This window comes from Dasypus novemcinctus, chromosome 25 (genome assembly GCF_030445035.2).
Source record: "Dasypus novemcinctus isolate mDasNov1 chromosome 25, mDasNov1.1.hap2, whole genome shotgun sequence".
In the NCBI taxonomy this organism is placed as follows: Eukaryota; Metazoa; Chordata; class Mammalia; order Cingulata; family Dasypodidae; genus Dasypus; species Dasypus novemcinctus.
In genome coordinates, this window is record NC_080697.1 from 61,664,741 (window position 1) to 61,691,673 (window position 26,933).

The following is a 26,933-nucleotide window of genomic DNA, read 5'->3' on the forward strand; positions in this document are numbered from 1 at the left end:
CCATAAGACTGGAAACAAGGCAATAATGCAAGAAAAAGAAATGAAAGAATATAGATTGAAAAGGAGTAGTTAGTAAGACCATCTTCATTCAAAGATAATGTGATTATCTATGAAGAAAATACTCAGAATTTACCAAAAAACTACTAAAAAAGTAAATGAGTTTGGCAAGGTCACAGAATACAAGGTCAACATACCAAAATTAATTGCATTATTATATACTAGAAAAAACTGGAAATTGAAAATTTAAAAAGATAATACCATTATAGTAACAAAAACACACACATACACAAAAACATATTTAGAGATGAATTTTAAAAATTATGGGAAAGACCTGTACACTGGAAACTATAAACACGGTTGAAAGAAATTAAAGAAGACCCAAACAAGTAGGAAAATATACTATGTTCGGGGACTGAAAGACTCAATATGTCAAAATGTCAATTCTTTCCAGATTGATTTATATATTTAACACAATCGCAGTCATAATCCCACTCCACAGATGCTCTTTTAAAGAAAATGACAAGCTGATTTTAACATATATATGGAAGATATGCAAAAGACCTAGAATATTTTAAGTGATCTTGAAAAAGAACAACAAAATTGGGAGGAAATACAATTTTTGATTTCAAGACTTGCTCTAAGTCTACAGTAATATACACAATTTTGTACTGATATAAGGAGAGACATAAGATCATTAGGACAAATGGAGAACTCAGAAATACTCAACTGAAGTTTTTTTATAACGGTGACGACGTAAATGAATGGGGCAGATTAGTCTTTACAACAAATGGTATGCAAACAATAATTCATATGGAAAAATAAATCTCAAGTCTTCCCTCATACATATACAGCAGTTAACCTCTTTTATATAAAATGATTCACAGACCTAAATGTTAGAGCTGAAACTATAAAACTTCTACAAGAAAATATAGGGGGAAATTTTCTCAGACAGGACCTTTCTTTTGAAAGGAAAAAAATAATATGATTTCATCAAAATTAAAAACATTTTCCCTTTGAAAGACAATGTTGAGAAAATGAAAATACAAGCCACAGGCTACAAGAAAATATTGGCAAAACATATTCAGACTCAAACCCACAATATACAAAGAACTCTTATAACTCAACAATAAGACAACTGACCTGCTTAAAAACCAACAGGCAAAATATGAGAACAGACACGTCACCTAAAAAGATACATGAATGTCCAATAAGTATAAGAAAAGATGCTCAATATAATCAGTCATTACAAAAATTCAAAATAAAACCAGAGGGAGATATTATATATGTACTAAAATTGCTAAACTTAAGAAGAACAACAATACTAAGTGCTGAAGAGGAATGAACACCTGTGCCCCTCTGCTGAAGAGCAACTGGATCTCAGAGATTGCTGATGGGAATGCAAAATGGTACAGCCACTTTGGAAAACAGTCTGGCAATTTCTTGAGAAGTTAAACATATATTCCACTCTTAGGTATTTACCCATGAGAAATGAAATCACGAACACACAAAAACTTGTAAAAAATGTTCATAGAAGCTTAATTCATAATAGCTCAAACCAGTAATAAACTTAAATTATGTTAATCAACTAATGAATAAACTAATTGTTATGGTCACTTAATGTACTGGTACATGGCATTTAAAAGTTATGAACTACTGATACATGTAGCAGGATGCTAAGTGAAAAGAGCTAGATACAATAGTATGTACTGTATGACTCCATTTACAGGAAATTCAAGGCAAGGCAAAACTATAGTGACAGATTGCAGATCAGTGATGGCCAAGGGTAGAGGGTGAATGGAGGTGTTCTGACTACAAAGTGGCATGAGGGAATTTCTTGAAATGAAGAAAATGTTCTGTACCCTAATTGCAGTAATGAATATAACACTGTATAAATTTGGTAAAACTGTAATTTTAAAATAGGTGAATTTGTTTTTTTTTGCAAACTTCAACTCAATAAAGGAGAGCAGAAATGAACAAAAAGTCCCACATTTACCCTCAAAATTTATTTTATGAGAATCAAATGTTATGATGAAATTTACCTGAATATGACATATGCTGATATTAAAAGCTTTCTTACAAACCATATGACTTTAAATCTGGCACTTTTCCTGACAGAATAAATTACATGTAGCAACTGATGTTGACTTTTTCTTTTTAAGATTTATTTATTTCTCTCCCCTTCCCCCCCAATTGTCTGTCCTCTCTGTCCATTCACTGTGTGCTCTTCTGTGACCACTTCTATCCTTATCAGCGGCACCAGGAATCTGTGTTTCTTTTTGTTGCGTCGTCTTGCTGCGTCAGCTCTCCGTGTGTGTGGCGCCATTCCTGGGCAGGCTGCATTTTCTTTCACGCTGGGCGGCTCTCCTTACGGGGCGCACTCCTTGCGCGTGGGGCTCCCCTAAGCGGGGACACCCCTGCATGGCAGGGTACTCCTCGTGCGCATCAGCACTGTGCATTGGCCAGCTCCACACGGATCAAGGAGGCCTGGGGTTTGAACTGTGGACCTCCCATGTGGTAGGTGGATGTCCTATCCATTGGGCCAAGTCCACTTCCCGATGCTGACTTTTTGAATTAAGCTCTATCCTTGAGTAAAACTTTAAGAATTAATAGGAAGATTCTCTAATTCATAAAGCACCATTTTATAGTTTATATAAAACAGTATTGGGAAACTGATGTGGCTCAACCAATTGGGCTCCCGTCTACCATATAGAAGGTCCAGGATTCGATGCCCAGGGCCTCCTGGAGAAGGCAAGCTGGTCCATATGGTGAGCTGGCCCACGCGGAGTGTCGGCCCATGCCAGAATGTCGCTGCACAGGAGTGCCCCCTGCGAGGGAATGCCGCCAGCGTGGGAAAACCACCCTACGCAGGAGTGCTGGCTGACACTGAGAGCTGGCACAGCAAGATGATGCAACAAGAGACACAGAGGAGAGAAACTAAGAAGACATAGCAGAACAGGGAGCTGAGATGGCACAAGATAGTAAATGCCTCTCTCCTACTCCGGAAGGTCCCAGGATGGATTCCCAGAGCTCCCTAATGAGAATACAAGCAGACACAGAAGAACACACAGCAAATGGACACAGAGAGCAGACAATGGGGAGAATGGGGGCAGAAATAAATAGAATAAATCTTAAAAAAAAAAAAAAAAAAAGGTATTTATTCCCTTTAGAGTCTTCTTCTACAGGAAAGGTATTTATAATATTGCCCAAAGACTCACATACCACTGACTCTTCAGATTTTGCCATTTAACCAGACACAGACACCTTAATTTTCTTACTAGGTTATCACCTCTTCTTTTTGTCATCTATCCCTGTGTTCTGTTTTTTTTTAATATAAGGAAAATTATAGAGTTAAGAAATATGTTGTATAACAGGAATATTATACCTTAACTGTTTTATCTCCACAATCTTAGAAAAGAAGAATTTGGGGCAAACGAAATGAAAATTACTGAAGAAGGAAAAACTACATCTGTGTCTAACATTTGTATTTCACTATTGAGACTTAGAGTAGAACAAAATTTTATACTTGGAAATCAACCTTTATAATAGTCACAGTAAAAATGTACATCCTACAAATTGTACTTGAGATAATGGAAGCCCTAGTAGAACAATGGATTTCAAGAATTGTAGGAAATTTTCTAACAATAAAAAACACCCTCTGAAATAATTTTCACTCCAATTTCTCACTTAGCCACCATCAGAGAGAGAAAATATATGTATTCAGGTAAAGAGAACGCTGGACTCTTTCATATGGGGAGAAAAAAGCAATCTCAAGTGTTGCGGTGTTTTAAAAAAAAAGTCTGTCAACAAATTGAAGAAGTAGATGGAAGAAAATGAGAAGTGTTTTGAACCACAGGGCAACATCTGTTCTTATTCTCCAAAGGCTATAAGACAAAAGAAAATATCAAAATGTACTCAGCAAAAACATATGTAATGTTGGTAAATTAAGTCAATTCAAAGCTTTAAAAAGAAGCTTTCCAATATGAGCAAAATCTATGACAAGGTGGAAGGAGGTGGTTGGGCACTGGATGGGGGTGATGGTGGTACAACGCTGTGAGTAAATTCGATGCTGCTGGAATGTGAGGGGGAGTGGGGTGAGGGTTGGGTTGGACTATCCCTGGAACTGGGGGGAGGGCCGGAGGAAAGAGCAGGTGAACTCTGGGGATTTGTAGGTATGTGGTCAAAACTGCAATGGTGGGAATGTTCTTTTGGCAAACGAGGCAGGGGAGGGTTGTGCATGGTGTCCGAGTGGGGGTATATGCAGGACAGAGCATACCTGGGCATGCTTCTATGGAATATGAAGGTGTTCATCTTATCATGGTATATTATCTCAGTGAGTGAGACCCACATAAAATCAAGAAAGTATTAAAATCCCATCCTGGAGAGTCCTGCAATGTTCTCAAATAGAGGGGCAAGAACTCTCAAGAACACAGGCAGTGCCAAACAGAAGAACAGAGACCCATATGTCAAACCCTCGATATTATTGCAAGCAACTATGAATCTTATTCTTCAAAAATTGAACCTTAGTGGTGACCATAGGTGCCAAGGGGTGGGAGAGGGAAGAACAGAACAGAACAGAACAGAACAGAACAGAATAGAACAGAACAACAGAACAGAACAGATGGAACATGGGGCATTGGAATTGTTTTGAATGATTTTGCAAGGACAGATAAAGGACATTTCAAATTTTATCAAAACCTGTAAGTGTACTGTGCAAAATGTAAACCATTGACCACAGTGAGTAGCAATTCTCCAATATTTATATATCAATTGTAACAAATGTACCATACTCATATAAGATGTTATTAATGGGAGGGGGGAAGGTGGTTGGGTACATGGGAATCCCCTATATTTTCTATGTTACTTTTCTGTAACCTAAAGCTTCTTTGAGGATAAAGCAAAATAAATAAATAAATAAATAGACATTGGGGAACGGAACATAAAGAAGAAACTGTCACTGTACATAAAAGATAATAGATCTTATGATGATAAAGACACAATGAAAAAAATTTTATTGTACTTTATTTTTCTATTTTTATCTTCTTAATTTTTGTATTTTATTTGTTATTATTTTAGTTTCTTATTTATTTATTTATTTATTTATTTATTTGGCTTTTTTGGGAGGAAGTTTTGGATTGCAGAAGGGTCACAAATGTGGCACGGAAATATCACTGTGTGGGGTGTCAGTGCTGGGGGGATGTGTGAGGAGGGGAGCACCTCGGGCATGCCTCTATGGCATATGAATATGTTCAAGTGGTCATGGGGCGTTGTCTCAGTGAGTGGAGACCCACACAATAACCAAAAGAATACTGAATTCCCATCCTGGGGAGTCCTGCTGCATTCTCTAATGGAACAGCAAGAATCCCCCGAGTACAAGAACCATATCTAGCAAAGGAGGAAAGACCATTAAGCCAGGCTCTTGATATTGATGACTGTACTTATGAATCTTTTCTTGTGAAATTGAAACTTAGCCTAATATTATATATAGCCTAAGAGTTACCTCCTGAAAGCCTCCTTGTTGCTCAAATGTGGGCTCTCTCTAAGCCAAATTCAGTATGTAGACACACTACCTCCCCCACCCTGGTATGGGACATGTCTCCTGGGGATAAGCCTCCCTGGCACCAAGGGATTATTACCAAGCACCAACTATCAATGCATCTAGAAAAGACCTTGACCAAAAGGGGAGAAATATGAAATACAAATGAGTTTTTATGGCAAAGAGATTTCAAAGTGAGTCGGGAGGTCATCTGAGGTTACACTTACGCATGTTGCAGCAGGATCTCATTGACTGCCACAGTAAATAGTGCCTCAAACAAGGGGGCTTCTTAAGGGTCTAGAGACATCTAGATACTATAGGCAGGACAGACAATCTCAGGATCAGTACCACCCTGTCAGTGGACCTTACTTTGGAATATATGCTCCCCAATGTAACAGAGTTAGACTCAGTTACAATTTCCCTACTCATGATTCTTCTTCCCCTTTTACTTGAACCTATAATTACTAGTATATTTGTCAAATGTATGCCCCAGAGACTTAACTCTTCAGTCTGTTCATATGCTGGTTGAGCCCTGAGTCTCAACAGTTGCAACACCTACTCTCTAGTTCATCGGACTCACCCAGGACATCTAACAAAAGGATGATGGTGGACAATGCCATCCCCCAAAACAGAGACAATCTACAACTGCAAGCAAGACGGTTACATCCATCTGCCCTATGGGATCTAAGTCCCCTCTTAATCAGAAAGAGAGTGGGCATCACCAGCCCAAATTCCTCAAGATAGAGAAATGAACAAACATAAGAAGGGAAAGCAACTGCAGACTAAAGTAGACTTAGAATTATTCTGGGCAGCGGACTTGGCCCAGTGGTTACGGCATCCGTCTACCACATGGGAGGTCCACGGTTCAAACCCCGGGCCTCTTTGACCCTTGTGGAGCTGGCTCATGCGCAGTGCTGATGCGTGCAAGGAGTGCCCTGCCACGCAGGGGTGTCCCCTGCGTAGGGGTGTCCCTTGCATAAGGGAGCCCCATGCGCAAGGAGTGCACCCTGTAAGGAGAGCCACCGAGCACAAAAGAAAGTGCAGCCTGCCCAGGAATGATGCCACACACAGAGAGCTGACTCAACAAGATGACACAGCAAAAAGAAACACAGATTTCTGTGCCACTGACAACAACAGAAGCGGACAGAGAAGACGCAACAAATAGACACAGAGAACAGACAACCGGGGTGTGGGGGATGAGGGGAGAAAAATAAATAAATAAAAATAAATCTTAAAAAAAAAAAAAGAATTATTCTAGCAATGGAAGAACTTGTATCATTGATATAAAGGCAGTGGCCACCAGAGGTTCTGAGGGGAGGAAAGGGAAGAATAGGTGTAACACAGGGTACTTTGGGGACACTGGAATGACAGATATAAGCCATTATAATTTTGTCAAAACCTATAAAATTGTGCGGTGCAAAGTGTAAACTATGATGTAAACTACAGACCATGGTTAGTAGTAGCAATGCTTCAATATGTGTTAACCAATTTTGACAAATGTATCACACTGATCAAAGATGTTGGTAATGGCAGAAAGTGTAGAGGTGAAGGGGGTGGGTGTATGGGAATCCACTATATATTTTATGCAACATTTATGTAATCTAAAGTTTTTTTAAAATTAAAAAATTAACTCAAAATCTTTCTCCAAATAGAAACAAAATTCTAAACTTTTAAAATTTGAGACAATTACATCTCATATAGAAACTTGTCCATTTTGTAAAAAGATGATAGCCTTCAAATTGGAGTCCTACATAAAACCAGTACAAATAATTAGGTAGGAATTCTGATAAAATCTTATTAAATGAGCATGATAGTATACTTGGTTATATTATAACAGGTTGATAGCAGTCTGTGATTTAGATCCTAACAACATTGCTTTTTTAATGTAGAGATACATTTTATGAGAAAAATCCTGTTGACACATGAATTCAAAAGTTTTTGCCCAATAAGCAATCTATATAAGGATGATTTTTACATGGTATTGAATATTATAATATTAAATAAAATTTGGCATAATTAATATCTTGTTGTTCAAGGACATAGGAAATAACTATTATATTTTCTGAAAATATTTTTCCTAAAAAAGAATTCAGGGAGGTTTCTGCCCTAAATCTGATCTTAGTGATGACACCAAACCCAACCAGTTCAATAAAGTGATAGTTCAGTATATAGCAAATATTAAAGGCGCCTGAAAAGATTAAATGCCTAATAGACAAAGGTAAGTTCCCAAGAGATGTGTGGGGATATCAGCATTTAGAGAGGAGAGATGTGACAAGAACATGGTCCTCTCCGTGTTAATAGCCACTTCTCTACTGGGCAAGGTCACAGATTCTTCTCAGTTGGTGTTTGTTTGTTTGTTTGTTTTTAGGAGGTACTGGGGATTGAAGCCAGAACTTTGTACATGGGAAGCAGACGTCAAACACTGAGCCACATCCACAGAAAAAAATTAAAGCACTTATTTTACTGTCCCTAAATATGAATAATTTTTTAATTTAATTTTTAAATTGTACAAATAAAATAGAAATTTAAAAATTATTCACAATCCTACCACACCAACAAATAAACTATTAAAATTTTCCAAGGTTCTTTCTCGATTTATACCCACACATATATGTAATTTTTAAAACACAGCTGCCATTAGAACATAGCACAGTATCTACCAGAGAACATCAAGTACTGAATATATATTTGTTAAAGTAAATTGTCACCACATTTAGCTGTTTACAAAATGTTTTTCTTACCAATTTTCATGCAGCTTTTTGGGGCTCATATAATTTTTTAGAATTTTCTTTTCTGAGGACAACTTAGCAGGTAGGTATTTAAGAAAAATAAGCCCGGCGGCGGACTTGGCCCAGTGGTTAGGGCGTCCGTCTACCACATGGGAGGTCGGCGGTTCAAACCCCGGGCCTCCTTTACCCGTGTGGAGCTGGCCCATGTGCAGTGCTGATGCGCGCAAGGAGTGCCATGCCACGCAGGGGTGTCCCCCGTGTAGGGGAGCCCCACGCGCAAGGAGTGCACCCTGTAAGGAGAGCTGCCCAGTGCGAAAGGAAGTGCAGCCTGCCCAGGAATGGCACCGCACGCATGGAGAGCTGAAGCAGCAAGATGACGCAACTAAAAGAAACACAGATTCCCGTGCTGCTGACAACAGAAGCCGACAAAGAAGACGCAGCAAATAGACACAGAGAACAGACAACCGGGGTGAGGAGTAGAAGGGGAGAGAAATAAATAAATTAATTAATAAAAAAAAAAAAAAAGAAAGAAAAATAAGCCCACAAATCTCAAGTGTCTTCCAGGTTGTTGTGAATAAACAAATCTGAAGAAACCTATCAGTTACATTGCCAAAGCTTTAAAACACATAATGACACTTGGTTTTTATGATCTGGTCTCAAGTTTTCTGATGGTGGGAGGATCAATACATATGAACCCATGCAAAGAAATCATTATAATTATAAGTAGTGCTCCTATGCTTCATTTTAAAGGTAAACAAGGAAAAGGAAATGATCTGAGTGCCGTTGGAACATTTCTCAAACCAGTTCAGAACTTCTCTTTATACAAATTCTAAATTCTGTGAATGAGAGGTACTGGATATAGAAAAGGTATACATCCGTTAAATGTACTTAAGTTTAAAAACAAAACAGAATTTTACAACTAGAAAGACACTTAGAAAACATTTGGTCAAATTTTTATTTTATAAATAAGGAAACGAGGCTCAGAGAACCTAACTGACTTTCCTCTTATCACAAGGTATTTAGTGGCAGAAGAACTAGAACCTTGTACTGTGCTGTTTGTCCATTATTCCATGATTCAAGAAAACATTAAAATTGAGGTAAACTTCCTAAAATTCAGACAAGCTAATTTTTTTCTTCTTCTGTAATTTATAATTTAAGAAGACATGGATCCAATTAGTTTGTTTCTTTGGCTGATAAGCACTCACTCAAGCACTGCCCATTTACTCAATTATTCTGCTTGTTTGACTTTTCCCAGAGGTTGTTTAAAAAAAAGGTCATGTTTAAGAATTCTAAAACAAGCTAAGAAAATGTTTTACCTTGAAAATGAATATAGAACGTACATGCTTTTTAATGAAAGCTAGGGCTATGCTCACCATGTCCCACCATTGTTAGTGAGAATCTAGAATCTTGGTTGACCTCTTAAAGGTAAAAATGCACCCTTACTGGGAGGTACTGTGACTCTGTGAAAGAAGCTACAAATAACATGCTGGGGAATTTGGCAGACACTATTATTATATCCTGTTTATACTGTCATTCTTCCTATCAGTAGGATATTATTTATACAGACTCCACCCATGAACTTCTTGTTTATCTTATTATAGAAATCATCCATATCTATAAAAAGAAACCTGCGTGTTTCTGGAACAAGCACATGCGTTATAATTTTACACCTCACTACACTTTTATTTAGCATTTTCTTCTGTTACATACCACTTGCTCTCATTTTCTCAAGGTTGATTTATTTCATTATTTTACATATTAGAGTCGAATTTAACTGACTTAAAAGAATATATTACAATGTAACATTGCTCAAAATGCAGTGGTCACCAGAGGTTCTGAAGGGAGGCAGAGGGAAGATTATAATAGGCATAATGTGGGGTATTTCTGGGATGTTGGGATTATTCTGAATGACATTGCAATGATGGATACAGGCCATTATACATTTTGCCAAAACCTACTGACCATGGGTAGTAGCAGTGCTTCAATATGTGCTCATCAATTGTAACAAATGTACCACACTAATGAAAGATGCTGTTAATAGGGAAAAGTGGGGGAGGGAGAGGGAGTGGAGTATATGGGAATCCCTTTATATTTTCAATGTATCATTTATGGAATTTAAGCTTCTTTTAAAAAAAATAGAAGAATCCATTACAGGACAAGATTCTGAGTATACATTCTAAACTTTACTTTGGAGTCAGTTTCATCAAACATATTCCTTCAAAATACACTTGGCAAATTTGTTTAAATACAGAAAAATATGTCTATACACTTACCAGGTACCCTAGTAAATAACTTCTGGACACCAAAAAGGCTTTCCCACCAAGGTTCATTCTACCCCAGGTGTGCCAATTGTCAGCGCCAATCTTTACTGTGGCCCCCACTCACTTATTATTGTCTAGTTAGATCTCTTCTCTAGAATGAGGAGCCCAGGCCCTGAATTTAGCATGATGGCTGGACAGGCTGGGTGAAAAATGTAACACCACTAAGGATATATGAGAAACACATGAATTCAGTGGGTTGAGCTACAGGACAATCAACAAATACAGTTATCAATCATCCTCATGCCTCTTCTTTCTTCCCCTGCTTTACATAAACTATTGAATTAATGTAAAAAAAATTAAGGAAATATTTGATGAACAAATGAATAATTATTTCTGGACAAAGCCACACCATGCAATTTTCACATGCATATCCTGGTGTTGGCATCAACAAGAATCCCTTTACATTTTTAGACAACGAGGAAAACATGCAATGTTTATAGTACATATACAATGCTAGACTCTGGGGATGTATAAGAAAAGGTCACCACTTATGAAGAAAATCACTCTGAAATGCCTAACTGACATAAATACTAAACCTCAGGGTGGTGAACTAAATGTAACTAATTTCAGAAGAGAGTGCTTCATCTGCTAAAGTGTTCAATGAAGTCCCAATGAGTATAACAATTGAGGCAATCTTCATAAAAAAGAACCTGTAAGGCTGAGATGAAAAAGACAAATGTGTCCTAGATATAATCAATGGTTTAGAAGCAACCAAGTGAGCAGAAATCTGTAAATGGAGATTAGCTGAAATTAGAAATGAATATACTGAATAGAAGATGACAATAAAAAAGGAGGCTGTAGTCAGATTATAAGAATATTCACTTTATAGACCATGGAGCACCATCAAAAGTTTCTGATTAAGATCAGGGGATGATAAACTCAAACTTTTGGTCTAGAAATGAATAGGAAGAACCAGCTGGCCTGAGGCTGAGCTGGGGAAAGAAGTTTTTAACAACACCAAATCCTGTGGTTAGTGTAGGAAGTGAGACCATATTGGGTTTCAAATAACATACAAAAAAAATCCTCTAAAAAAACTTAGCTTTGTTGTCTTTAAATGACTTGCTCTATGTAAAAATATTCATTTTAAAGGCCAACATAAAAACTCATTTGGATAAAAGAAATGTACACCTATAAGGAACACAATTTATTGGGTCTTGAGTTGTCTGTCCTTATCACCTATTTTGAATATTATTTTTAAATATCCCATAATTCAATCTAAAATGCATAATACAATATTTTGCTCATTTTGATGAAAATAGGGATATTTTAAGTCACTTGAAGTTATGTGGCAGAATTCACTTATGTCAATGAAAAATAATTATTTGATTATTTCATTGAATCTTAAATAACCAGCAAGCTTCAGTTATTCGTAATTTTAAAATAGAAAAAATACTGAAACAATGCTGATATTTTACATGTCATCAAATATTTTTCTATTGGTTTTATAAACTACTGTGCAGTGGAAAGAACACTAGTTAGGAAATTAGCAGAAGTGTGTTGTGATCCCCATTTTACTACTAACTTACTATTTGACTTTGAGTAGATTGCAAACTACTGGGACCATAGTTATCGTTGTTGTTTTTTAAATACTATGTGTTCTTTAAATTAATAATTTTACTGTTAGAGAAGTTATAGGATTACAGAAATATCATGTATAAAATATATAAAATACAGTTCCCATACAACACCCTATTATTAACACCTTGCATTAGTGAGGAACATTTATATATATGTACATTTCTTTACATATAAATGAAAATTAAGCTCAAAGCACTCTTCTTGACTTAAATCTTACAGGTGGCTGGTTTTATAAGAGAACACAGATGAGCTCTGAGGAAGCAGTTCCAAAGAGTGGTAGGGATAGTAGAAGTCAAATTACAACAGTCTTAAGTCAATGCAGGATGGATGAGAGAGGAGAAAATTCAAAAAGCAATATCATAGATCACTTTCTCAGGAATTTTTGATGAAAAGGATAACTTTAAGTAAGGGAAACAGTTCTAGGAGAAGTAGAGTCAATAAAATGGATGTCCAGGCTAGAAAAACTTGAGAATGTTTATGGGCTAAGGAGGAGCCAGTAAAGAGGGAAAAAATTAAAACACAAAGGCGAGAGAGGCTAACTGAACAGCCTTGTAGAAAGAAGATGGAATAATATTAAACTAAATCTTGAAATGGAAGAAGAGAACTTAGAAGATGATATGTAGAAAATCTGAAGTTGAAAGGAAGGATGTTTAAGACTTCATAATGGCAGGAGAAGGCAGGTTGTCCAAGTCATTAGAGTTAGGAAGGTAAGGTTTGGTTCAAAACCCAAAGAGAAGGAGGCGGTTGTGGCTCAATCGACTGGGCCCCTGTCTACCATATGGGAGTCCCTGGGTTCACGTCCCAGGGTCTCCTTGTGAAGGCAGGCTGGCCTGTGCCCTGCGGAGAGCTGGCGCCGCAAGATGACACAATGAAGGGAGACAAGCAGACACAGAAGAATGTGTAGTGAATGGACACAGACAGCAGACAGCAAAACAAACCACAAGGGGGGCGGGGAATAAATAAATAATAAGTCTTTAAAAAAAAAAGGATACCACACTCACTAATAAATTAGTTTACAAAAAAACCAAAGAGATTAGGGAAAACTGTTATAGAGGATAGGGGAACAGGAATAAAGAAGAATAAAAGGCAGTATAGAAAATGACAGCATAAGAAGCAACTAGAAAATGACCTTGAATTAAAGATTCATTGCGGAACAGCAGAATATACCTGTCTACATATAATAACAAGACTTCGGGAAGCGGTTTGACCTAATATAAGGGGGAAATGGAAAGGAGAAATGAGATTATAAGGCTGTGAGTCTCTAAAAAAGAGTCTGGAGGTTGTCAGAAGGAATACCCCTATGTACAACTGAACAGAGCCTAAGAGACAGATAAGGTAGATACAACCCCAGGTATTGGTTCTTTTGAGGGATAAAGAGACCCACGGGTTCTATGGTCATGGCAGAAGGGGTTCACTGCCATGACAGATGGCCCTTCTTTGGAGCTGGTGTTTCTGCGTGATGGAACTGGACTCAGAGGGGATCTCTTTTCACAAGACTTGCATGCTACTTTATTGGAATTGTAGGTGGTGCTGGGTTTAAGATATATGTAGGGGATTTGAATCTCTGGACTGATAATATGACACCCAGGCCCAGAGCCTCAACAGACTTCAGCTCCTACACTTTGATTTATTGGACTTACTCCACTCAGCTAACATGGAGTTGAAGAAGGTCAACCACCACAACATGGAGCCTAGAGTGTCTACAACTAGAAGCGGGAAGAGTGCATCCAGTACCCATGTGCAATCTAAGCCCTCACTTGACATAGGTGTGCAATGGACACAACCAATCCAATGTCCACAGAGAAAATGTGGAATGGGTGTGGGAACGGTAGCCATGGGGGCTGCTGGGTTTGGGGAATGGGAGGAAGAGATGAGATGTGGAGGTGTTTTCGGGACATGGAGTTGTCCTGGATAGTGCTTCACGGACAATTACGGGACACTGTAGATCCCCCCAGGGCCCACTGGATGGAACGTGAGAGAGTCTGGGCTATGATGTGGACCATTGACTATGGGGTGCAGTGATGCTCAGAGATGAACTTACCAGGTGCAATGGATGTGTCATGATGATGGGACAGAGTGTTGCTGTGGGGGGAGTGGGGGGTGGGGGCAGTGGGGTTGAATGGGACTTCATTTTTTTTTTAATGTAATTAAAAAAATAATAATAAATAAATAATTTTTTAAAAAAAAGAAAATTAAAAACAAAAAAGAAAATGACAGCATTAGTCTAAGTGAAGAAGCTAGAAGAATATCTGTACCATTGACAAAAACAGTTGGGAAGGAAAACCAGTTTGGGGAAGAAGATATAGGTTCAGTTTTAAATACACAGTGTTTGAAATTGGTTAAGTAGTCTAAGAAAAGATGTCCTAAAAGAGAATTGGAAGGAAAAATAACACTAGAATACAAGAGTAGTTATGCTACAGACTATGGGTGGGGGCTGTTCATCTCTTCGTAGACAACCTGAGCTGTGTGTGTCCAACAGTGAGAGCTGCAGCCCTGCCCTTGGTAACCATGGCAACAACTCCAGTCCCGGAAAAACAATTAAACAATGTAAACTCTATAAGCTTTAAATATTCAGGAAGGATGCAAACCAAATGGGTTAAAAGCTTACATGGAATGTATGAAGTTCATGCTAAAAGCTTACCTAGAATGTGGGGGATATGTGTTAATTCAAACTTACTGAGTACTGAAACAAAGACCATTTAACTCTTCCTCTGTATAAAAATAACTCAAAAATCTTCTCTGGGGCTCGGGTTTTGAAGAGAAAGCTCCTGAGCCCAGCCAGTTGTAAATAAATTCCTTTTTTCTTCCCAAAATTTATTTGAGTCCTGGCCTTTCCATACACAATAATTGAACCTCTCTCGACGTCTACAACATTTGGGGGCTCATCTGGGATTTTTAAATGAAGGCCAGAGAAGGTAGCATTTCGCTACCCCTTCCAGATCCCCGAGGAAGCCGGAAGGACTCAGGTGAACTCCAAATCTGGGTGCCCATGGACTACGTTTAGTCCAGAAAAAGATGTGGGCTCCACTGGAATCCTCCCAACAAAAATCAGGGGCAATGGAAGATCTGGAGAAAATTCTTGGAATGAAAAAAAAACCTCCAAACACAGAAAAAAGTAAGTCTCCTGGGGGAGCACAGAGTCAGGAAAACCTAACTTTAAATGTTAGAAAAGGAAGCCCAATCAACTTCCAAGAGAACCCCAGTACCTGCAGAAATTCAGGGGGAAGGCATTCTCTCAGGTCTGAAAGGAAAGAAATAAAAAAGGGGAAAAGCCTGGTGTTTGGGTTTGGCTAACTGAGTGTCAGCATCTGGTTTTAATCTTGCCTCCACTGAGGTAGAGAAGGCTTGATTATAACAGGAAAGGATGTTGACAGGTTTAAGTTAACATCCTGAAAATTGGTCTGCATTTAGAAAATCTTGGTTACAGAAAAATGGATCAGCTTTGCAGTGAAGCTTCATCTGGATGTAAGGTTAAATAGTGAGAAAGGTTTAGCCAGAGTCTTTTGTTTTGGTGCTGAATTGCAGATGAATTCACTTTGTAGAGAGCAAGCATAAGCAGGAAATCCTGTTCAGATTTTAATGTTTAGGAAGAGAACACTTAAGTTTGTAATGGTTGCAGGGGTAGCTGTGCTGGGAGAAAAACAGAAATTGTAAGTCAGATTAATAGGCTTTGTGTGTGTGTCTGTCTGTGTCTGTCCAGAGCTGGTGTTAAATTGTGTAATTACGTAAAGTGGTAAACTTTGGTTAAGCTGGAACCCTCCCTTACCATTATTAGCAAAGGAGTGATGTGATTGTAGTTTATGAAGCAAAATGGCAGAATCTAAATGTGTGCACATGCTCTGCTGTCTTGCCTCTCTGGGCCCGCCCCATTTGCTGGGGCTTGGGGGTCATCTGTGTCCATGCCACACACCCAAGGTTATTAAAATTGGCCCCAGTCAGTATGACTGATGAAACCAGTAACTTAAATCATAGCCCTGCCAGGGCTGGGGGTCCCCCAGGAAAGCGCCAGGCCTAAAAGGTTCTTTTCAGGCCATTTTAGCAGCCTGAAACTCACCACCATTACCTCCTGCCCTCCTCCCTTTAGGAGGCTCCATAGCAAAAGCAGAGAGCCCCGGGAAAGGGGAAGAGGCTTGCCCCTTCCAGTGAGTCCACACCTTCTATTCATAAGCCACATTCCTATCTAATCACCGATCCACCTGGAAGGGGGGAGGAAAGAGGGCACACCAAGCAGAATCAGGATAAATGCAATAAAAATTCCCTCCCGAAAGAGTCCAGGGCCACAAATAAATTTGCATAATTGACTACTGCCCAAGTTCTGCTTTTCTGAATCTCTCTTTGCATATCTATGTAAGAATGCTTTGAAATGTTTTAAAGCTGTAAAACTGGTAAAATACCTTTGTCTAAAGGAAGGAGCCTATTGCTTAAAACAATAAACTCTAATCACTTGATAGCTCTTTTAATGGTTTGGCTGAAAACTATCAGCAGTAAAGGTCATAAAACTAAGAAAGAAAAAAAGAAAACCCCAATTCTGCTTGACAACATCATGCTAAATTTAATCAGCCTATCTCCCAATGCCCTGGAAATACTGAAGATATGGAATTCTTCTGTTTTAATCTGTGCTTAACTTGGTGTTCAATTTTAAAATCTGTATTTGGCTTTTGTCAGTTTACTTGTGCCTTAAAAAATCACGGTAAAAGGTAACTTAAAAATGAATCTTTAAACGCCAATGCTGTCTTGCTGGTGAATTAAATGCATAGCTCCCAGATAAAATTTGTTCAGTTACTAAAAAGAAACAAGGAAACCTCACAGGGTTGTTACTAATAAGGTTCTTGTAACTTAATTAATAAAGGTATCCAATTCATCTAAAAGTAAAAACATAATAAAAACTGTAACTAAAAATTAAAATCATTGTATAAGTACCTTTATATATATATACACACACACACATATATATATATAAATTTATAACTAAATCTATTACAATGGAGGAAATGTGGCCTGGATTTCGGCTATTGTAATGGTGTTATTAAATTAATTTGCCTGTATTTATGGCTACCTCGGGTGTATCTAGTGCTTACTATGATGGTGGTAGTTATTACTTAAACTTATCCTATAGTCATTTTATAACTGATTTCACCCCTGGTCTTCAACTATTGTGATGGTAATTATAAACTGCATTTGCATTTGCCTTAGCTTACAGTTCTGCCCCTTAACAATTCAACTTAATAATTAAACTTTAAATTAAAAAAAAGGGGGGGGTTATGCATATCACTTTTGTGCCATTCTAAATGTTTTTGATCTTCTCATTACCTCTTTACCCTTTTAAAGGAAAGCTGTCTTTTTCTTTAACCTTTCCAAATGATATAAATTAATTTGAACTGGTCATTTCCACCAGGAATCAGAAATAACTGTTGCCAGGTTTCCCAAAAGCAAGCAAAACTCTTTCGAATGTGCCAGGCCTTACTAAGCAAACCCCATTGTTCAGGCTGTTTCAAAGAAAAATAAATGAGTAAAAGCTACCTGGTTTTTTTCCGATCTAAACAGAAGCCCAAATGGTTGCCAGGTTCTCTCCAAACAGCAATATAATCAGGAAAGCCAGTAAGGGAACTATATTTTAAATCAACCAGCAGAGAAAAAAGTTTTAAATAACTAAATAGTGTTTCTGTATCAAACTAGTCATGTCTGCCTATTTTCTCAAATTATTCAAGTTAAATATGCAGTTATATAAGTAATAAATATATTCCTAAAACCCAAGTTAAACTAAATGGTATAAAAGGTCATGTAAAAAATCTAAATACAGAACTGTTAAAAAGCTATAAGATCCTTATTAAACTATAACTAAAGCAGGTTAAATAATTGCTTTATATTCCAGAGCCTAAAAGTTAGTATGCCTTTGAAATTATCAAAAACAACAGCTATAAGCTCCTGTAAAAAAGAAAAACAACACTCGTTGTTTAATTAATAACAATTTGAACTTGTTCAGCTTAAGTATTATCTATTGGTTTATAAAATACCAGGTTAATAAGTTAACATTATATGTGTTAAATCTTTAAAATAATAAAAACTGTAAGCACGTTTAATGAAATTAAATTAAATATAAAACTGCTCTCTCTTAAATGCATAAAATGAATTCCATTAGTCGTTAATTGTAATCTAAAATAAATCTGCCAGTCTATAACTATGGTCAATTGCAAAAATTCTGTAAAAGCATCTTCCAAACTGAAGCATTTAAATGGCCCTAATCTTAAAAAACCATTATTAACTAAAAACCTGAATTACTATTAATGCACAAGAAATAACTTCATAGTAATGAAATCTGTCTAAAAGTTATCGCAATGTGCGTATTTAAATAATGGTAATAAAAAATGACCTTAATTCCGTTGCAATTCTTCCGTTTTCATTTTAACAATGAAAAATAGTTTTTTCCTTTACTACTAAAGTAAAATACCAGCTAATATCTTCATAATAAGAATGCAAAAACAAAGTAATTTTATATTTAAAAACATTGCATTAAAAATGTCTAAGTCAAGGAATAAACTTCAACATTGTCAAACTCTCTTGTACATTCAAACCAGGCCTTGAATACACTGCAGGTTGCCTCTCCATATAAGTTATTGGCTAATTTGGTCACTGACCTTTAAAACAATAAAATACTACCTTTCTGGTCGGGCTCCTGAAGTGGATAAAAACTACTTTGCAGTTTCAAGCTCCCGCAGCAGCCAATAGTGGCTACGGACAGCCAAATGTACAATGAGTATCGTCTTCAGACTGGCACTGTTTCCTACTGCCAGAGAGCGCTATGCACCAGGCTGATAAAATCTACTCCCTAGTTTCTCTCTAGGATCAGTGGTGCTGCAGCTTCTGTGAAAAACATATGAAGTGGAGCAATAAATACCAGAATACTGTAAGTAGAACTTAAATACAATTGGCATTATAGCCTGCTTCCATGGAGAAATAACATATAAAGTATTACAAACCTGCAACTTAAAAACTATTAACTGCAACTTAGAATCCTTATGCAATAAAAGTAATACATTAATTAATATTAACTGCTATACATTTATCCTGTTCTAAATATATGCCTGATAATTATAATGTTATCTTTTCTATTCTAAATCATGTACAAAAGTACATTAGACATGTTAAAATCCTGGTAAACTTCATTTTCTAAATAATTAATAAGCATGTCTATAAAATAAATAGCCATCTTAGCTAAAATGATGGGGCCACCAGTGGCTTACATGTAACCAATTAATTAATACCAGGCTCAGCCACCCTACTACTCTACTGTACTCTACTGTGTAGCAAAATGAGGCTTGCTTACTAGCAGTGGGTCACCTACTAAACAGACAAAATTACCAGAAATTATTCAATTAAACCTAAAATGTAAAAGACTTTATTCTGTAGTTCTGATCACTCCCACAGTTAAAAGAATTTTCAACTTGGTGCACTGATCCTGAATGAAACCAAATGCCCAAGAAAGTGCCAGTTCACCAGGAACATCTGACGAAGCACATGAGTGCCAATTATTAAACAGCTTGAAATGTGTCTTCGAAACAAAGCTAAGTACCTAATACTGTTATCTATTACAATATCTCTCTGAACATAAAATAACTTTAAAAAAAGAAAAAATATATATACATACACTGTTCCCCACCAAATTTTAAGAGAAGTGCCATCTTTGCAGGCACCTTTCTCTGTAATCCAGCATCCTCTTTTAACAAACAGGTATTCCAAAATTCAAATTAAATTTGTTTCTTTCAGAATGGACATCTTATTAGCCATATAAAAACTTCATCCAACTTCATAAAAAATGCCAGATCCATCTTCCTCCAGTCAAAATAAATAACAAAGTTTTTATACTTTGTTAAGTAGGGACTACAAGCTGTGGCCAGCAAGAAGTAGTTACAGAAAAAAGCACCCCTTTAAGATTAAAGGTGTAAACTCTTTAAGGGTAAAATAAAATCAATAGATAGATCTGGAGCCTGGCAAGAAATTCATGTAAGCACCAGTAACCCCAGGATGGCTGCTGGGGGACCCCACCCTCAAAATTCTGCTGTCCAAGACAAGAACAACTTCTGGAAACAGGATAAGCCCCGGATGTTACCCAGGAACTTCATCTTTAGGTCCTCACTAGAAAATTAATACGTGGGGTAATCAATCAAAACAACAAATAGCCACCCACCTCATAACTTCAATGATAATTATGCCAAAGCTTAGCAAGTTAAGCATGCATAAAGGGGGGAATGATATAGACAATGGCTGGGGCTATTCATCTCTTCATAGGCCACCTGAGCTGTGTGTGTCCAACAGTGAGAGCTGCAGCCCTGCCCTTGGTAACCATGGCAACAACTCCAGTCCCAGAAAAACAATTAAGCAATGTAAACTCTATAAACTTTAAATATTCAGGAAGGATGCAAACCAAATGGGTTAAAAGCTTACATGGAATGTATAAAGTTAATGCTAAAAGCTTACCTAGAATGTGGGGGATATGTGTTAATTCAAACTTATTGAGCACTGAAACAAAGGACCATTTAACTCTTCCTCCGTATAAAAAGAACTCAAAAATCTTATTTGGGACTTGGGTTTTAAACAGAAAGCTCCTGAGCACAGCCAGTCATAAAGTAATTCTTTTATCCTTCCCAAAATTATTATTGAGTCCTGGCCTTTCCATATACAATAATTGAACCTCTCTCAACGTCTACAACAGTTAGACTCAGATGTGTAACTTCTGCAAGTCATCAAATAGAAGTAACAGCTGGAAATTTTAATAATGATTATGAAAAAGCATTTTCAGAGGAGAGCTGGGACCATTTCAAGATGAAAGTCAAGGGGCAAATGACTGAGGGCACAGACTTAGGAGACATAAAATAAATCAGAAGCAAACAGAATGAGTGGCTACAGAAAAAAAGAGAATCAGGAAAGACCAATATGGAGCAGGTATGGAGTAGAAGGTGGGGAGGTAGGGGTCCTAAGTATGGTAAAAAATAGTAGATACTCAAGTGAAAATGATGGAACGGAAGTACAAGATCTTCCAACAGTGTGATTAGAAATAAAGTATCAGGTAAGTTTCAATGGAGATAAACTCAAAGATTTGTAGGGAAAGATAATCAAAACTATTCAAAAAATTTTAATACGATATTTAATAGTTCTAAAGTTTCTAAAAATTACTCTGTGTATCCTAGAAGTATCATCACAAACTGTCACCAAAGCCAAAATGGTAAGAATTATGACAAAGGAGTTCAAAACTTAGTATGTGCATGTACACACAAATATGTACATACACACACTACCACTTAACAAAATAGGACACTCACACCTGGAAAATGAAGTTAAATGCTTTTTTACATCCCAGAAAGATACAACAAAGATGGAGACAGACACTAAAATGAGAAAGAGGATTGACATATAAAGATGATATCAAAAAGAATTAGAGGGATATATAGGGATATGTGTGAGTGCGCATAAGATTGTAAAATCACTCATCGAGGTGCAGATAAAGTCTAGGATAGAGTTAACTTCAGGGTACCAAAGGAAGGTCAAAGCGATACAACAGATAATGAAGATAAAACGAATGTCAATGTACTTTGAAACCTTGCTTTCAAAAACAGGAGGACAACATCATGATGACTATCACTGAGTGAGGCAATGTTTGAGAATAAGATTGTCAATCCTTTGAAGTTATTGTAAAGAAAGCTTAACTACAGTCTCCTAGAATCTCCTGGGGATCTAATTAAAATGCAAATTCTAATTCAGTAGGTTTAGGGTGGTACTCTGTATTTTTACATTTTTATTCCTTTTTTACAAGGTCTCAGGTGATGCACATATAGCTGTTGAATGGACTACATTCTGCGTAACAGAATGTTAGAATATATTTCTGATTCCTTTTTTCAAGGCAATGATTGGTATACCATGTTAGCCCATTACAGTATATACGGTATAGCTAATGCTCTTAGACATAACAAATAAATGCATCTTAAGGTACTTTATTGTGATTTGCATCAGTGTTGATGAGTTTTAAAAGCTACTATTTTAAAGGTCATGATTCAAGATTTAGGGTATTTAAGACACTCAGAAATATCCCCCACCGCCACAGCCTCCCATCCCCTTACAAAATTAATTGTTGTGCTGTTCATAAAACACTATTTTTTGTCATTTTATTAGGCCAACAATCTATTCCTTAATCTCAGGGATGAAGTAAAAGCCTTAAAAGAGAACACTTTTATCTTTTTTACAGGATACATCAGCAGATTTCAGTAAAATCTGTTTGCTTGTTCTTACAGGGCAGTTAGTACTGTAACTTAATCCTTGAAGATAAAGGTAACAATTTGCTTTAAAATATCTTACCGAAAAAAACCTAAAGATTGTAATAATAACAATTACATCCTTCTGTTTCAGACTTCTATACTGACAGGTACACATTTAATTAAAGAATTTACTAGTGAACCAAGATGTCATTTATAAAAATATAATACTTGTGTGTGTGTGCATGCAATGTGCACTTATAAGCAACAGGCTGACCTTAAATTCTTCGGGTGAAATTTAAAACTTCTGAAATCTCAAGGTTTAGCCAAATTAATGGACAGTAACAACCTTTTGGGTATATTAATTTCAATACCTTTTAATGTCTAGAGGATAGAAGTAGTATCTTAAACCTGGAAGGAAGTATTGAAGGTCAGATCCACCTATTTCATATAGTGGAGAGAAAAATAAGGTGTAGGGGCTAAGCCGAAAGTCACACAGCTTGCTAGTAGCATGTTAAAAAAAAAAAGGAAGGGAGGAGAAGTAACTTAATTTTTACATCAATATATCATAGTCCACAAAATGTAAGTGAAAGAGTTTCTGACTTCTCTAATGACCAAGGCATAACTAATTCTTTTTTTTAAGGATCTTATAAGTCATTGAGATACCAGAAAGGAAGACTACAAACCAACAACAAAAAAAGACAATTTATGAACTTCATAAAAAATGCAATCTAAATAGAGAATGATACATATAGCACATATTAGGGGTGGGGGTGGGGTGCAAGGGAAATGGGATGGGCTATAAGGAACAAAGAGAAAACAATGGTAATAGCCATTTAACTCTCATATTCTCATCAAAGCAGGGGTTCTTAACAAGGGGTCTGTAAGCTTGAATTTAAATTAAAAAAAGCATTATTCTTGTGGGGACGTGTTGGTGTGGGTATGATATATTTACTAAATAACACACAGTATAGTGTGGACTTAGTAAGGGGTTCGTAGTTGTTACCTGACTAGCAAATGGGTCCATAGAACAAAATGGGTTGAGAACCCCTGCATTAAAGGTTTGAGAAAAACTATCACATATAGAAAAGTTGTTTAAAAAATACAAATTTCTTTACCCTCATGTATCACTTTTTTTAATTGGTAAAATTGGGGATTATATTTGGAGGACTCCAAAGCTTTTAAAAATATGGTATATAGATAGCAGTTGGATATGCATGTGGAAGCAATGTCACAATGAAAAGAAAACCAGAGAAACCCTTTTAGCCATGAAACAGGGAATTTTGTCCTTATTGCAAATGCTATAAAATTTACTAGCCAAGTTAAAAAAAGGAAGTCACTGGAGAAGTTCCATGTTATCAGAGGCAATGGGCTTTAAATCACAGGCATACATTACTATGCCTAGGTTGACAGATCTGCACTGCAATGCCAAAGTGCAAACAATATTCCAACATCTGCACCAGCAGGCAGAGACCAGACATGATTCCAGAATAAAGGGCTCTTCAGCTCTTACCTGTTACCTGTGCAACAACTGCTTGGGAAATCCTCCGATTGGCAAGAAAGGCTTTGATTTCCTCTTTTATCACACTGCTGTCCCTCCTAACAAAAACAGAAGACAAGACCAACAATGTATGTTGAAGGTAGAAATCCTCATCTTTGCTAAGAAAGGTGAAGCAGAGAGGTGGGAAGAACACAAAGAATGGACATAAAAATAAAAGGTAAATAGACCAAACTTGTGTGAAAATATGAAAAACAAATCGAGAAACACCAAATATTTAAGTCCTAAAACATCACACCATCAGACAGACGCTTTAGTGAATGCCACAGTAGATATAAGTGTCATACCAGAAGGATGTTTTAATCGCATGCTGTGTATAATTCACATTAGGTACAAGGTTGCCATATGGTACATACAAACTTTCATTACTGGGGAATGAATATATCTTACACAGACAGAAATCCTAGAAAAATAAAAAGCAACAACAACAACAAAAATCAGAAGTGAGTTAACTGTGGGTTCACTTGTTAACTATACAACTGCATAAATAATGTTCATTTTAAAACCTTTGATAAGGTAATAAATAGAAACCTCTGATAGGGTAATAAGAGAAATCATTATTTTTAAAACTGTAAAAATACTACCCATTTTAACCTTTGCCCTTTAACTTGCTTTCTTTCTACTATGTAAATTAAAACAGGATGGGTTAAATATAACATTTAAATATTTAAAAGACATTTTTCAAATTTCCTATTGTATATAATATACACACAATATATAAAACTATACAATATTCTGTGTTCTTGGGATTATTTATTATAGACCTAGTTTTCCCTCCACTAAGATACCTTCTATAAACCTTTATTTATTTAATAACACAACAAATTCTGAAAAGAGTAGAAATAAAACTGAATGGCACAATTTCTGTTCTCTACCACAACAAACAGGGTGAATAAAAAGAGATTACTTATAATAAAATTAAAAATTACACTTAAACCTTTAAAATTGACCAATTTCTCTTTGAAGGCTTTATTTTCAAAAAGATTACATAAATAGAGCACTGATTTTTGTTCAAGCTCAAAAGTAATGCAGAATAGTGCTAATTTACCTCAAATACAGGTCGGCACACTACAGCCATGGGGCTGAGCCTAGCCTGCTGGCTGGTTTTGATTAACCCATGAGCTAGGAAAGGTTTCCACAGAGGGACACTCGCAATAGGTTTGAAGGCAGGTGTATCCCAATTTCTGATACAGCTGCAAAATTAATCTGGAAAAAAATTTTTAATAAAGCATTGCATTTCAATGTATGGAATGCTCTTCTAGGAAAATGAAAACTGAGTTTAATAAAATATTTACTAAGTTAAATAAAAATGTACTTTTATGGTGAAAAATGATTAAATGCTATTTTCTTGACTACTGACTTAAATTGGAACTTAAATCCATTTATTTTAAATCAAATTCACCAGCAACAAACAATCATATAGAGGAGATAACAATTACTTCAACAAAGAATTTCCAGTTTGTGAATTATTCACAGCCTTGCAATGGATAATAAAAAGGACTGCAATAAGACAGTAGAAACTCAAAACTCTGGAGGTCAGCAGCAAATTCACTTAACCTCTCACAGATTATATTTTTATATACTTGGCAAGTGTCTAAGTACCCACAATGAGGTAAAGAAAACAAAAAAAACCAACAACTCAACTGCTTTGCCAGGGAGGTTTTTTCAAGCTGAAGGAAAAATACAGGACTTAAAAGATAAGGGTACACTTGGGCAAGTCACTTAATAAAGTTCAACTTAGGTTTCATTATCTGGTAAATTGAGAACACTAATATCTCCTTCACAAGGCTTTAAGAAATCGCCGAGAACTGAAATTAAATAATATTAAGTATGTATATGTATTATGTAAATAATATTGTGTATATGTATGTGTAAATAATAATAAGTGTGTATAATATATAACATGGAAAAATTTTCAAAGCAAAAAGTATTGAAACTGTAAAAGCACTACAAAAACACTATTATTTTTATAAAAGCTTAGAAAAGATCCCAGGTAAAGAAGAAACAAATGATTTGCTAAAACCATATGAGAGAAGTAAATATGTGTCATGAAGTACTCTGAGGCACCATGGAAAGATTTTTATAAAGTCAGCTAAGACACAAGCAGTGATGTGTCATTTAGTTGGTTTTAACAGATATTTTCAAAATAGAAAGTTTCTTAGTGTGAAAACTTCCTTAATTCCAAATATAATTCTCTCAATCTTTTCTTATACTCTATACTTTCTCTCTTCATCTGAAATTTGATATCCCTCTTAAAGAGAATTAATCCATTATCTTTCCATTCTCTTACATCAGTCCCACACTTTGTCATGATTTCTACTCCTAAAGCCTTACGTAATTAAAGTGAAGGGTAGGCAGATCTTGTCTTTGATTCCATTCCTCCAAAATAAGCTACAACTCTATTTCCATTTAACTACTAGAAGTCTCTGACATCTTCTTCTGCTACTTTTACAGATCACTGTCGCAGCCAGATTTCTTTACCTAGGTGATTTCCAAACCAGGATGAAATTCTTCCTTTATATCCTCCCTGCCAGTATTTTTTATAACTTGCTAAACTTTCCATTGCTATCTACAGACCTTTATAAAAATATCTGGATGAATTAATCAGTAATGCCCCCTAAAGATGCAACTTAAATGTCATTTATTCAGAAGTTCTCCCTAATCTTCCCAAATAAACAGGATCTCTTATTCCAATGGCTAATTTTAGCATTTCAATTATATTACTTATATTCTACTGTATTACATGATACTGTGGATCACAGTTGTTCTTGATCTTGTCTTACCTCTCCTATTAGCCTGTGAAGTCCATTAGCACAAAGATTGTGTCTAATTCATCATGGGGTTTACAAATAATAGAGCCTAATTTGTTCAATACATGAAGAAATAGATAGAGACAAAACCAATGTAGCTCAGTGATTGAGTGCCTGTTTCCCATGTACAGGGGTCCTGGGTTTAATCCCCGGAACATCC

The 26,933-nt window shown here is 36.4% G+C and overlaps 1 protein-coding gene across 13 annotated transcripts in view; it reads right to left on the minus strand.

Annotated features, from left to right (window-relative positions):
* The window catches only part of HMBOX1 (homeobox containing 1), a 287,753-nt gene that overhangs the window by 95,743 nt on the left and 165,077 nt on the right, over window positions 1-26,933 (minus strand). For all 13 annotated transcript variants that reach the window (XM_058288066.2, XM_058288059.2, XM_058288069.2 and 10 more), the window contains exon 4: window positions 23,919-24,004. In XM_058288066.2, coding sequence (XP_058144049.1) covers window positions 23,919-24,004 — 86 coding nt within the window. The remainder of the gene's footprint in view (window positions 1-23,918; window positions 24,005-26,933) is intronic.